At 40.7% G+C, this 13,722-nt stretch overlaps 1 protein-coding gene across 6 annotated transcripts in view; it reads right to left on the bottom strand.

Annotated features, from left to right (window-relative positions):
- Positions 1-13,722, bottom strand: part of LOC111581999 (A-kinase anchor protein 13-like) — a 119,850-nt gene that overhangs the window by 11,554 nt on the left and 94,574 nt on the right. For 5 of the 6 annotated variants that reach the window (XM_035957334.2, XM_035957336.2, XM_055007955.1 and 2 more), the window contains 16 exons: positions 10,564-10,621; positions 9,531-9,705; positions 8,482-8,588; positions 8,168-8,314; positions 7,962-8,071; positions 7,711-7,854; positions 5,155-5,280; positions 4,932-5,049; positions 4,707-4,827; positions 3,683-3,813; positions 3,488-3,564; positions 3,257-3,323; positions 2,996-3,110; positions 541-623; positions 259-450; positions 22-177 (listed from right to left, as the gene is read on the bottom strand). In XM_035957334.2, the coding sequence (XP_035813227.2) occupies positions 22-177; positions 259-450; positions 541-623; positions 2,996-3,110; positions 3,257-3,323; positions 3,488-3,564; positions 3,683-3,813; positions 4,707-4,827; positions 4,932-5,049; positions 5,155-5,280; positions 7,711-7,854; positions 7,962-8,071; positions 8,168-8,314; positions 8,482-8,588; positions 9,531-9,705; positions 10,564-10,621 (1,927 nt within the window). The remainder of the gene's footprint in view (positions 1-21; positions 178-258; positions 451-540; positions 624-2,995; positions 3,111-3,256; positions 3,324-3,487; positions 3,565-3,682; positions 3,814-4,706; positions 4,828-4,931; positions 5,050-5,154; positions 5,281-7,710; positions 7,855-7,961; positions 8,072-8,167; positions 8,315-8,481; positions 8,589-9,530; positions 9,706-10,563; positions 10,622-13,722) is intronic. The other variant, XM_035957335.2, reaches the window with a different exon arrangement.

Genomic DNA, 13,722 nt, shown 5'->3' with positions numbered 1-13,722 from the left:
GCATAAGCGCATGTGTCTTACTTTTGCTGCTGTTCATCTGATGACTATCAAAGCCTCCAAATGTTTCTGCTCGCCTAGGCAGGCACACTGGTCCCACACTGCCCCCTGTCACACCAACTGGAAAGCTGCAATCTGCTCCACCAACACCACAGCTGACTAAAGCATGCAGGGTCTCCACTGATAAAGATAGAAAATATTGTACAAATATCATCTCTGGCAAACACATGCAATATCAAATGACCTGAGAACCCTGCTAACCTTCTCTTAGTGCATTATTTATGATTGGCTCTCCCTTTGTGACAACATCAGGTGTGACCATGAATAACATCCGCTCTCTGACTGTTGAGTTTGTATCCTCAGGGGCAGGATTGCAGTCACCCAACTCTCTGAAGATGTGGACTTTCTCCTCCAATAAAGAGATGATCTGCTCATCTTTTCTTCGTAGAAGTTCTGGAATAAAAGACCAATGAATGCATGAGCAACATTAATGCAAGAACATTAACTGTCCAGTGCAACAGAATACGATACATAACTCTTCACCTCGAATCTCCTTTGCTCTGTTCTCCTGCTGCCTTCTGTCTTCTTCTGTCTCACTGGGAAGTCCCTCGTCCTCGTTTTTCTCCCTTTTAGCACACAAATACAATCTGAATGTGATGTTCAGATGTTATGCAGGTCGGATTTCCATTCAAACAAATTCAAGAAATCGGAGAAAAAAAAACACTGCCATTCAATGACATCAAAGAACCTTTTCAATTGCTTCATTGCATCATGTCCGGTATCATAGGCAGTATCTATCTATCTATCTATCTATCTATCTATCTATCATCTATCTATCTATCTATCTATCTATCTATCTATCTATCTACCTACCTACCTACCTACCTACCTACCTACCTACCTACCTACCTATCTATCTATCTATCTATCTATCTATCATCTATCTATCTATCTATCTATCTATCTTTTCTATTCAGTTATGTGCATGCACACATACCTCTGTTACAAAATACGCAATTTCAACAAAATCATGAATCATGCTCCTTCTTTTTCTCTCCATCTTTTGACTCATCGTGAAAAACATCTGTGCCAACTCAAAAAATAAGCAGATTCTGAAATAATTAATACATATGAATAATTAGGCCTAATACATATAGCCTACACTGTAAACAGAATGTGATCAACACTCTGAGTAAATGCGTAATCCTGCTTGCTCTGGAGTGTGCAGACCACAACTCTCATTAATCCCATTATATCTGAGCTCCTAAGTGTCAGGTGAAAATCTGAATATTTTTCAATATAACTTAAATTTTTAAGTCGTGGCTGTTTGAGGGTCTAATCCTTAGTATGTCTTTCTGCCCCTCTCTCTACTCGTCTCCCTGCAAGCAACTAGTGACTCACAGGTGACTGGCTGATTGATAGTGGCCAACACACACGCACGCACGCACGCACGCACGCACGCACGCACGCACGCACGCACGCACGCACGCACGCACGCACGCACGCACGCACGCACGCACACACACACACATTACCTTATGTATAATTATAGTGGGACATATCGACTGACAAAAACTACACTGACATGCTCCAAATTCAGAACACAAGGCTTTGAATGCTACTGGTCTAATTCTTTTGTGTTTCAGTTGCATTCTTCTGTGAATTTTTGCAAAATCGTGATTCTGAACAAAATTTTGACAGAAATTTTTTGGGGAAAAAGGTGCACTTAATCTTGTTTCCTTCTCACAATCTCAACTCTACATGAAAAATTTATGCAAAATAAATGTGGGAATTTTTGTCCATCAGCAATCTCTAATGTCATTGTGTGCTCTGTCAGCAATATATACAGTATCTAACAGCTGCTTCAAGGCAAATCAGCACAGCTGTTACTAATGATGTTAACAAAGTCTTGATACATGTTCTAACATTTTGGTGGTCCTCCACAGCTATTGGCTTTAACTTCTATATAAGAGTCTTTCTCAGGTTACAGTGGTTTACGGATCTATAGCAGTAGTATGTTGTTTTTCTCTTTAAAAAGGAATAAAATCTCAAAAGGGTAAGACAAGGAAGTTCAATTATGTGGGCTTTTCAAAGTTAAAGCCTCTTGTTAGGAAGAAAATGGATTGATGGATGGTGCCTGCCGGGACAGGAGTCACAGAAGGAAGAAACCACAGCATGCCCAGGAGATGAGCTCAGGCCTTCACCACCAGCCCGATTTTCTCCAATCTGCGACAGAGGCTTGAACTGATTAGAGAGCGAGAGTGGAAGTGAGATAGCTCTGACTGATGTCTTCTTTCTGCCCTGGATGCTCTGTCCATGATCCCTAGTGGTTGGGTGTGAAGCACGAGGACGGCCATAGGCAGGAGAGATCCCAGGGTGCTGTATCCTGGAAGGCCGCAGAGAGAGAAGCAATCCGCATCGACTGCTCATGGGCCACCTCCATAGACCTGGCCAGCAGGGCATCTTTGTTCCTGATGTCTCGAAAGCCAGACCACTGACTCAAACACAACCGCTGCACTTGCTGTAACCGAGTGTGCCTTTCACAGGTGGAGCTCTATAGCCACAAAAGCAGTGTTTCTCACAAAATTGAACCTCCCAAACTGTGTGCACCAAACTGTAGTCTTTCAAGATAGAAGGTGCCAATCATCCATGTCTAAAACACAGTCCTTTTTTATTCCACTTTTTATATGCTGTAACTATGTGTTAAACAGCTCTGTGTATTTTTCAGTTTCAGCAAGTATCTTTTCATCCACTATAACGCTACAGGAGATGACATACTATCATAGCAGAGAGATGAAGCAGTGGTGGAACAATGGCTGCTACATTTCATTTTTGAGACAAAATACTGCTCAACTTCAAGGGCTGATGCATGTTTATGCTGGAAAAATAGGACAATGGCATATGTTGGCATGTCAGTTTTGCCAATGCTATCCTTCAATGAAAATGGGGACATAATGTGTGTGTGTGTGTGTGTGTGTGTGTGTGTGTGTGACCTTACATGCTGTGCATTGCTTCCTGTATAATAGCCTTCCATGTGTTGCGCTCCTCCTTGCTGCTGGCTAATACCTCCACCATTTCTGGTCTCTCTGTGCCAGCCGTGATCAGAAACAGACCTGCAGGAAACACCATCTGATTATTTCACTATGAAAAACAACATATGGATGTTAACAAGGTCAAAATCACGATTTTCACCGGAGGGGTCCTTTGAAGGTAACCAGGTGGCTGTAATACCGTGTATAGAAAGTGAGAAAAGACTAACCTCTTTCCTCATTTGCCACTTCTCTGACAATCAGATTCTGTAAAGAGATGACCGTGGACCTCTGGTCCTAGGAAAAAATGGTTCAAATCAAGTTGAATTTTTCATTAAAATAAATGTGATCAGGCTGACTGTGTACATCAGTTAGGCAGAACATAAAAACCATCTGCCTAATATTGTGTCTATTCGCTTAAATGTCAAAACAACTCTGACATTCTTAAATGCACTGCTTACCAATGAAGCAAAGGCATATTTCTGGTCTTTTTCCTGAAGAAATACCAACACATCAGACAGGAGAAGGGCATTGACTTCTGCAACACAAACAAACAAAAATTACTGCAAAGTCCTGTCTGCTGTCTGTGCTGGATTAGGATACACCATTCACACAATTAAAACAAAATCTGTAGAACAGAGCTAAACATCCTGAACCTTTGAGTCGTCCAGCTGAGTTTTTCAGCTGCAGTACTCCATCATGCAACAGCTTCCTCCCTCTGATCAGGTCCTCTTTAGCAAACATCTGACCGCTCTTCATCCTCATGATGGACTTACTATCAGTGCGGCTGGAGACCATAGAAAACAAACATACAGGTTGACATTGAGGCACAGGTAGGAGCACTGGTAAAACAGATTTTGGCCTACTTATGCCCCTGTTCCCTCTGAAAACTCTTGTTCTTTCTGTAACTTAATATATATAACATTTAAAAGATGATATAAATCCAAGGTGAGGTGACTTGGATATCTGATTTGGATGCCTCCTGGGGGACTTCTTTTGGAGGTTTTCCAATTCCTTTCACTTGGAGGAGACCACGGGTAGACCCAGAAACCAGATTACAATCCTTCCAGCACCTGAATTCTCCAGGAAGAACTGGAAAGCACTGCCAGGGCGAGGGATGTCTGGAATTATCTGCTTTGTCTGATGCTCTGCGACCTGACCCCGAATAGGCGGAAGAAAATGGATGGATGGATGGATGGATGGATGGATGGATGGATGGACGGACGGATGGATGGGTAAATGGCAAATTGGGATGAAAACTAGGGAAGCATGTAATGGGCATGAAGGTTGATGCTACTTACATCTGGTACTGTTCTATAAGGTAGCTTAGTCTACGTTTTAAAAAAAAAAAATTCTAATCTTATTTTTTACTTTAAGTGAACCTGGAGTGTTTTACTCTATATGACAAATGTGCTTGTATTTTAGAAAACATTTATTGCATAAATTTATTATAATAAAAAATACATAAGATACTCCGTGAACTAGAGTAAAGCAAGTCCGGCCTCTTTCAACAAAAAGCAGCATATTAATCAGTTTTACATTGCACATAACTTCACAGCCTGAACAACCCTCCTGGGGCTAGTTCATCCACCTGGTCAAGGATCTGACTCACTGGCCAACAGTAGAGTTTGGACCCGGAACAATTACAAGACCATACGATATGTGGTCAGCATGGAGTACCTGTAGACCTCCCTCAGTCTCCGTTTCTTCTCATGCTCGTTGACTTTATTGTCCACAGTCATGATGAGCTCCTTTACACAACACAGTGCTTCAGAAACACAGCTGTGGTCTTCATCTGAGTCTGTTAGAGCACAGAGTTGTAACAATAATTGTGGTATCACAGATTCAGTGCAAATGTCTCTCACACAATGTTATTGAACAATTTTCACATGGAATCATCCTTACCTTTAGTGTGCTGAAGTATCCTCTGGATCAGAACAGGATATTTGGTGATCCTTTGTGTAACCAATAAAATACACTCTGGAATACTGAGTCTCCGCACAATGCTGCTACTCATTATCCTCTGCACACACACAAAGACATAATGTCATGCAGAACACCAAATGTAAGTGGGATCCTCTATTATTTGAAGTGCACAAAGAAGAGCTGGTATGAGATGAGTGCTGACCTTGATGAAAGCCTGGAAGCGTTTATCTTTGGCATGCAGGTCTTTATAGAGATTGACAGCCTCATTGTGGCGACTGCAAAACTTTCCATAAACTTTCTTCATACGATCAGACTTGCAGCCTGAAAACTGAATTATTCAACAACAATTAAATAAAAGGAAAGTAAAACAAAATTCAAATTGCAAGCAAATTATTTTATTCAAACAACTTTCATAAAATGTATTGTGAAAGCTGCAGTCCTCACACAATCTTTTCTTAGGCAGCATTTCTCATCCAACTCATGAAGGACTGAAAGGAAATAAACTGACCACCATGACATTTACTGACCACATTCAAGCTCCCTGGAATTTCTGCCAGTGCCAGGTTAAAATGTCAAATTGTATTTAAATTACTCTTTTCAACTCTTAGGAGAAACTTTAAGGCAAATTCATGTTTTCTGTGCCACTGCACAGTGGCTTGGGGGTTAGAAGCTGCAGCTAGAAGATCCCCGGTTCACGTCAGGATCTTTCTGCATAGTTGCATGTTCTCCCTGTGAATGCGTGGGTTTCTGGCTACTCCGGCTTCCTCCCACAGTTCAAAACTACGCTGAGGTTAATTGGTGACTCTAAATTGTCCGTAGGTGTGAATGTGAGTGTGCTTGTTTGTCTCTACGTGGCCTTGTGATAACTGGTGACTTGTCCAGAGTGTTCCCTGTCTTCACCCTAAGTTAGCTCGGAGAGGCTCCAGCCTCACCACGACCCTAATGAGGATAAAGTGGTGTATAGATAATGGATGTATGGATGTTTTTGTATTCCCTCAGGAAAACTCAGCCCTTTGAAAAACTCAATATTCAGTGCACTTCAGTAGGACTAAACTCAAAAGAAAGAGCATCTATTCTTTAGAGGCTTGATTGAGCACTATCAGCACCTGCTTTTCACCTTTATCTTTCTGTCCTTGCCCTTTTTTAGTCTTGTTTGATCCCTGTGGAACTGTGGATGGGATGTTGGGGTAGCCCGTGGAGTGAAGAATCCCTCAGGGACAGATGACACTGGAGACAGTGTGTGCTCTGAAGACGCAACATGGGCCAGAGGGTCTGGATCTGTGGCTTGAACGCCAGGACTTGACAGGGAGCTGGGGGATATTTCACTCAGGTGAAGCGTAAATGCTTTGGAGTCTGACTGGGTAACAGGTGATGATGGGTGAGCAACCTCAGGACGGGAGGGTGGGTCTTGTGGAGGATGGGGATGGGGACTGCAAGATGCTAGAAAAAGTGGCCCTCTGTCTGACATGAGGCTCGAGGAAGCTCATGATGGAGCAACATTTCCATATTGTTCTGTGCTCTTGTTGTGGGATTTTGATATCGAACAAATGCCAAAACTGGAAAATAGGATATTTAAATCACTGCTAAATAGGATGTTTAAATCAGACCAAAGCATAAACATATGGCATAACTGGATAAATGTGGGTATGCTGAATTCATGTACACACTGACCAATCCTGTGTAAACTGCAACCCAATGAAAACCTATAGAATACAAAAAATCTCTCTCTCTCGCTGTCTCTCTTTCTCTCTGTGTGCATTCGTGTGTGAGGTGAAACATGGGAAAAGATTCCGAGATGAGGAGGAATAGCTGTGGATGGAGAATGTATCTGTATCTGTCCCTCAAATTTATTCACCTCCTATTTACACTTATCCTCTAAACAAGTGGAGAAAATGTGAAAAATTTTCCGTTATAATAAATTTTGTCATATGTTATTACCTCAATTCAGTGTGTAGTGCTAAGGAGGGGAAACACATGAACCCAACCAGCACTGATTACTAATTTTGTTCAGATCCTTCACTTTGGTGAAAGTACTGAGACCACAGTGTCAAAATAATCCAATACAAATAAATATCCTGCATTCAAAGATATGTTTAAACAAAAAAATATTTAAGTATCATCAGAAAAAAGTACTATAAACCAACCATCAGTAGTATGTTATGTTTGTTTTCGTCGTCCTCTGTTTTGTAGGTAAGCAAAACCGGTTACAACTTCAAACATGAAATGCATACAAAAGCTGGAAGGGTTCTTTTTAACACGTGTTCACCATGTATTTTTCTCTGGCCATAAAAGCCTTGCTAAAGCTAATTTAGAAGGTCCGATGAGTGTATCATATAATACACTGCATACACTATACTGCCTACCTACAACAACCTGTTTCCACACAATGGCTTTCCTCCTCAAGTCCCAATACAACCGCAAACTTTTAGCATATCACTCTGGGAATTAAGACACGAACACGATCAATTTTTACTACATTTTGCCTTCTGTGCCAGACGAGATGACTCGTTTCTATTGGCCGCACTCATATGTAATAGTGCGCAGAGGTCAAAGTTCAACAAATGTGAACTTTAACTGTGGTGAGTTTGTGGTCTCTTCCTTCAGTGTGCTGAGCTGCACTTGTGCTTTGCTCGGTGCAGCGGCACTTCGTTGTTGCGTGGCACAAGCAACTGAAATGAATGGGATTCACATCTTCACCACGAGATCCGGTGCTGTTTGCATGCCAGCACACACTTGTCTTTTTGTTGGTGTTGCTTACCTGGTTGAGCAGGATGTCCCCAATGTCGTAGATGAGGAAGCGATTGCCGTTTTGTGCTTCAGTTGATGAAGCTCTTTTTCTCTCCAGGAGCAGTGTGAGGAAATGTGTATGTATTTCCACCAGCTCATCCAAAACAGGGAAAATCTACAGAAAATAATCCAAAGACTGTCCTTTAATACATGTATTTTAATCATTATTTGTCTAATTACAGTTGCTTATTTGTTAACAGGTGAAACCGTGTCTCAGCTCACCTTGTCCACAGTTTGAGTATCAAGCTGCAGCTCCTTCTGAAGGCCTTTATAATACACTTCTGACATGATCTTCAGTGTCCTCACATGGTGAACTTCTGTCTGGTACAACTCTGCAGAGAAAAATGACTCTTACCGGCATGTATGGACACTGCAGGAGCTTGTACATCTGAACTTCGTCCTCCTCCCAATAGTTACAAATATTTTACCATAAATTATATCTTGTCTCTTGATTTCGTCTTTCTTCAGTGTTTTCAAGAACTTCTTATCCACCGTTCCGCTCCAAGAATCCGCCTCCAGATCTTTAATGTCACACTCAAACTCTCCCATCAACTGACTGTCAATCATCTCTGTACCTACACAAGAAATGAGAAAAACAAAATCCAAGATGCAACTGTTTTTTTAATTTTTTGTTTACCAGTTTGTGTGTCTGTGTGTGTGTGTGTGTGTGTGTGTGTGTGTGTGTGTGTGTGTGTGTGTGTGTGTGTGTGTGTGTGTGTGTGTGTTAGTGCGGTAATGCTACCTTCATCCATTAGTGACTCAGTTGAGTCGTTGACTTTGCTTCCCTGATGGAGGGAGTCAGTAGATTGGGACAGAAACTTAAGGCCTTTCAGTGGAACTTCATCGAACCTACAAAGAACAAAGCCACAGAGGTAATTGAGATTTTAATGGCTTTGCCTTTTACTACTAATAATAAAAAGATTAACAACACTTATTTGTGGCATATATATTCTGGCTACCTCACAATAAAACAGTGGAAAGGAGACCTACAACAGAACAATACAATAACTGTAACAATGAGAAAAAGTGGTGGGATCCATGTAGATGAAAGAAATGAATTCAGTCTATCACAGGGCTACACATAGACAAAACAAGCACACTCACCTTCACACCTATGGACAATTTAGAATAACCAATTAACCTCAGCCTGTTTTTGGAGGTACTGTGGAAGGAAGCCTGATGAAACCCATTAACTTCCCTGCAAACTCCACACGGAGAGATCGTTGCTGACAGCTGAGCCACAGTGCAGCCCACTATGTGAATGTGAAAAATCTGCATAGTGGCATATTTTTTAATAACATTGAATAGATTTAGGTTGCACATGCAAACTCTGCAGCCCACCAGAATACTTTGGCCTTTTTTAGTTTTCATGTGACTTCAGGCATTCACTGTATGCTTGTAGGCTCTTATCAGTGACTCGGTGCACTTTGCCAGCACCAAACTGCAGATATGTTTTCAGTAGCTGGAGGTAGGGCAAAGTGAAAATTAACTTAAATTCATCAAGTGGGCATAAACATCACTCCAAATGAAGGATAACATTGCTTTGAATCTGAAGGACACCGAGCAAACGCTTGCCTAAATAGGTAGATGCTTGCCACCATGTCCTGCAACTTCTTTTTTTTCTTTGAGTTTTATGACACCATGTGACCACAGCAATATGTGACTTGAACATAATGTTTAACATTGAGGAGAGAATGGATTCCATGACTAGATATCTCATCTAAGGAAAGACAAATGTCAGCACAAACCATTTGAATAAAAACAATGATGCCAAGTCAGTGAGATTCCCACCCTGCTATGTTGCTGGTGGAGATGCTCTTGGCCAAGTTGCTGTGTGGGTTAAAGATGCTGGGGTGTCTCCGTGGAAACATCACAGGAAGCTGGTCATCAGGGGTGGTTGCAGAAGACCAGCGCTCCCGTGATGATGAAGAAGATGTTGATGACAGCGATGATGCTGAAGATGTAGCTAAATATAAACATTGAATCAGGAAATATCGATTCAAAATGGAATATTCTCAATGAGACTGACTCATCGTCATTAGCAGACCATTAATAAGGTCAAACCCATTCTTCATTCTTACCCCCTCCCTTCAAAATACTGTCTTAGTGTAATTTTGGAAATGTACATGTATAATGTATGAATAATCACAGTGTGTCATATTAATTACTGTGTAATTACCAAATGAACACAACACATAGTAGAGAAAATTCCGACACATTGAGGACCTTTTAAATCTTACTAATATTGTGATTGTATTTCACTGTCAGCTACTAATAATTAAGCAGCCTAGATGTGCTGTGTATTTCCATATGCTCATATGAAAAGAAAGCACAAACTGGAAATTGTCCTTGAGCAGAGGTAACTTTATGTAAGTTCTTCTCCCAAAAAACCGCCTTTGGTTTGCACCAAACATGTCTACTGCTACTGTAGCTGAGCAACTCTAGCTCTGGTTTGTCTATCCAGAGCGCATCATTCCAAAAGCTCTTTGATGAAAGGTTCATCAGCAAACTGAAGTTGTGCTTTAATGTTCTTTTGCACAGCAAAGGCTTTTTCTTGACAGAACTGCTGTTGGAGATAAATTTGCTGTCGCAAGCAGCAGCAACTAGCAGTTGTTCTCCTAAAGGATTTTCACTGTGCAATGATTTATTTCTAAACATTTTCACCATGTTAAATCTCTTGCAAGACTCATCAACATCCAGAACCTTTTTACCCCCTCTCAAAGCCTTACAGAACTCTTTAGATGTAGGCATGATGACACCACACTTTTCAGAAGCAGAGAGAACAGCAGACCTTCAATGTCAGAGGTTTGATTAAGACTCTTACATTTACTCCTCATGTTAACAGCTGACCCAGGAACCGATGCTGGTACCAGCAATTGCTGCTGAAGACAAACACAGGACAAAATTAGATCAAAAGTAAAACCTGAAGTGTTGGATATATTGATAATATTTTTTAGACTTTGATAGAATATAGTATGTTTATTGTGAGGTCTGAGTGCTCCTGTTGATCAACAGTAAAAACACTTTAGTTTAAATATCTACACTCACTGGCCACTTTATTAGGTACATCTTGCTAGTAAGAGGTTGGACCATTTTTTTTGCCTTAAGAACTGCCTTAATTCTCTGTGGAATACTTTCAACAAGGTGTTGGAAATATTCCTCAGGGATTTTAGTCCATATTGACATGATCGCATCACGCAGTTGTAGCAGATTAGTCGGCTGCACATCCATGATGCAAATCTTCCTACTGGACTGAGATCTGGTGACTGTGGAGGCCATTAGAGTACAGTCAACTCACTGTCATATTCAAGAAACCAGTTTGAGATTATTCAAGCTTTGTGACATGGTGCATTATCCTGCTGGAAGTAGCCATCAGAAGATGGATACACTGTGGTCATAAAAGGATGGACATGGTGAGCAACAATACACAGGTAGGCTGTGCTGTTTAAACGATGCTCAAAGGGTCCTAAGGAGCCCAAAGTGTCCCAAGAAAATATCCTCCACACCAATACACCACCAGCAACCTGGACCATTGATACAAGGCAGGACGGATACATGCTTTCATGTTGTTTAGGCCAAATTCTGACCCTACCATCTGAATGTTGCAGCTGAAATCAACATTCATCAGACCAGGCAACGTTTTTCAAATCTTCTATTGTCCAATTTTGATGAGCCTGTGTGAATTGTAGCTTCAGTTTCCTGTTCTTAGCTGACAGGAGTGGCACCCGATGTGATCTTCTGCTGCTGTAGCCCATCTTCTGGAAGGTTCGGTGTGTTGTGCATTCAGAGATGGTATTCTGAATTACTTTTTTTGGAAGGAAAAAAGTACTTGGAAGGAAAAAAATTTACTTAAATTTGTGGTTATTTGAGTTACTGTTGCCTTTCTATCATCTCCAACCAGTCTGCCCATTCGCCTCTGAACTCTCACGTCAACAAGGTATTTTCATCCACACAACTGCCGTTCAGTGGATAGTTTCGATTTTTCGGACCATTCTCTGTGAACCCTAGAGATGGTTCAGCAGTTTCTGAAATACTCAGATCAGCCTGCCTGGCACCAACAACCATGCCATGTTCAAAGTCACTTAAATCCCCTTTCTTCCCCATATTGATGCTCGGTTTGAACTTCAGCAAAGTTGTCTTGACTACATCTACATGTCTAAATACACTGAGTTGTGGCCATGTGATTGGCTGACTTGCTATTTTTGTTAACAAGTAATTGACCACTAATAAAGTGGCCGGTGAGTGTGTATTTCCTCTAAATTCAAGATGATTACATTGTCCTTTTTAGATCATTAAATAAAACTTGAACTATAGTCAGAATAACATTATAGATATCTTAAACAGGAAATAGGACTAGTCAAAATATAACCAGAGATATCCTGAATTACAGTTTTGCATGGGCAAAATGATGGAGCAGAGTTGCAGATAGTTGCATCAGAAGTGACGGCAAGATAGAGGAATCACTTGCTTTTCAAACATACTATGGCACTGCCAACTGTAGCTACATATGAGACACTCTTTTACCAACACGGCAGAGCAGCTTTTTGACCACCAGTCTTTAAAGAATGAAGCTCTCATTTGACACAAACTGTCACAAGCTCTTTTCTATTTCATAACATTTTTTAAGACTCTTACCAACCACAGCTGTCGCCATTACTTCTGCTAACATTGTTCAAATGCTTTTCTAGACCAATACACATGCACATTGCATGAGCAGCCCAACTCTGTATCCACAAAACTAAGTTCTCACACAACTAAACTGCTCTCTCAATTATGTTGCTGCAGAAACGTAGTCACCAAGTGTGTTAGCATAGACACACTTGGTCTTGCTTTTCTGTCTGGTCACTGGAGCACATATTTTATATTCCCTTTAGGGTGGAGCCACGCTTTGATTGGCTAAAGAACGATGAAGAGGGCTGAGCCAAGTCTCGCGCTTCCTGTCTTACATAAAAGCCTTCCCTGCTAGCAACATACAAAGTACACTGATGAAATGATCTATGCAGAAAACTTGTCCAGCAGGTGGTAAACAGTAAAACGCTGTATTCACAAAATCTAACTGGCTCTCAGAAATCTAAACTGCTGCCATGTAGCTGGAATGAACAGCGCCTCCACTTGGTCACTACTAAGGGCCGATAAGTATAGATGACATGACGACCAAAAACATGATGAATACTGAGTCAACACTCATTCCAGTTTTCTCATATCATGTCATACTTTTTATTCAGTATATTTAGTCCATAACAAAATGCTGGCATCACCGTTCCAGGGGAAGGAAACAGAGCCCACATCACTGTCAGAATAAAACACAGCACAGGCCAATTATTATTAAAAGACACTGAAGACTTTGTCCTGATGTTTTCAATGAGATTACAAAGGGGCGATTTATTTTTCTGTCCTTTATTGTTATTGTGATCTGAACAGTAGACAAATGACTGTGCCGTTTCCACAAACGTGATTGTAACATCTATGTAAAAAGTAAAAATCTTTTAAGAAACAAATTAATACTTCCTCACAGCAACAGCAGATGGCTGTTTAAACAGCTCAGAAAGAAAATACACGGGAATTCTAAATTAATCTATTAATTAAAATGAGCAGCGAAGAAAGGCAACAAAAGCAGATTTGTTAGAAAAGATGACAAGGCAAACATTATCTCCAAAACACCTCTCATCTACTTAATCTAATACAACATAGCAATATTCATTCAGTAATAACAGTTCTGTGTGTGGCCAAGGAAAGCAAGAAAATGACTGGCAAGAATATGTTGATTAAAAACATATTTATAATATGTTGCAGACAAACGTAATCCAGGACAAATTTCATTTCTGCTGTATTAATAAATGTAATAGAGAATGCAGTTTAGTTGTGTGAGAACTTAATTTTGTGGAGACAGGCTTGAGCAGTCTCATGCACAAGAATTTGGAGTAGTCATAATGACGCTTCAGATATTTGACATTTGATATTCTGACTAGTCCAAACTGAATTA

Source organism: Amphiprion ocellaris, chromosome 3 (genome assembly GCF_022539595.1).
Source record: "Amphiprion ocellaris isolate individual 3 ecotype Okinawa chromosome 3, ASM2253959v1, whole genome shotgun sequence".
NCBI lineage: Eukaryota > Metazoa > Chordata > Actinopteri > Pomacentridae > Amphiprion > Amphiprion ocellaris.
Note: the sequence above shows the minus strand (reverse complement) of the source record. Positions and strands in the feature narration are given on the sequence as shown.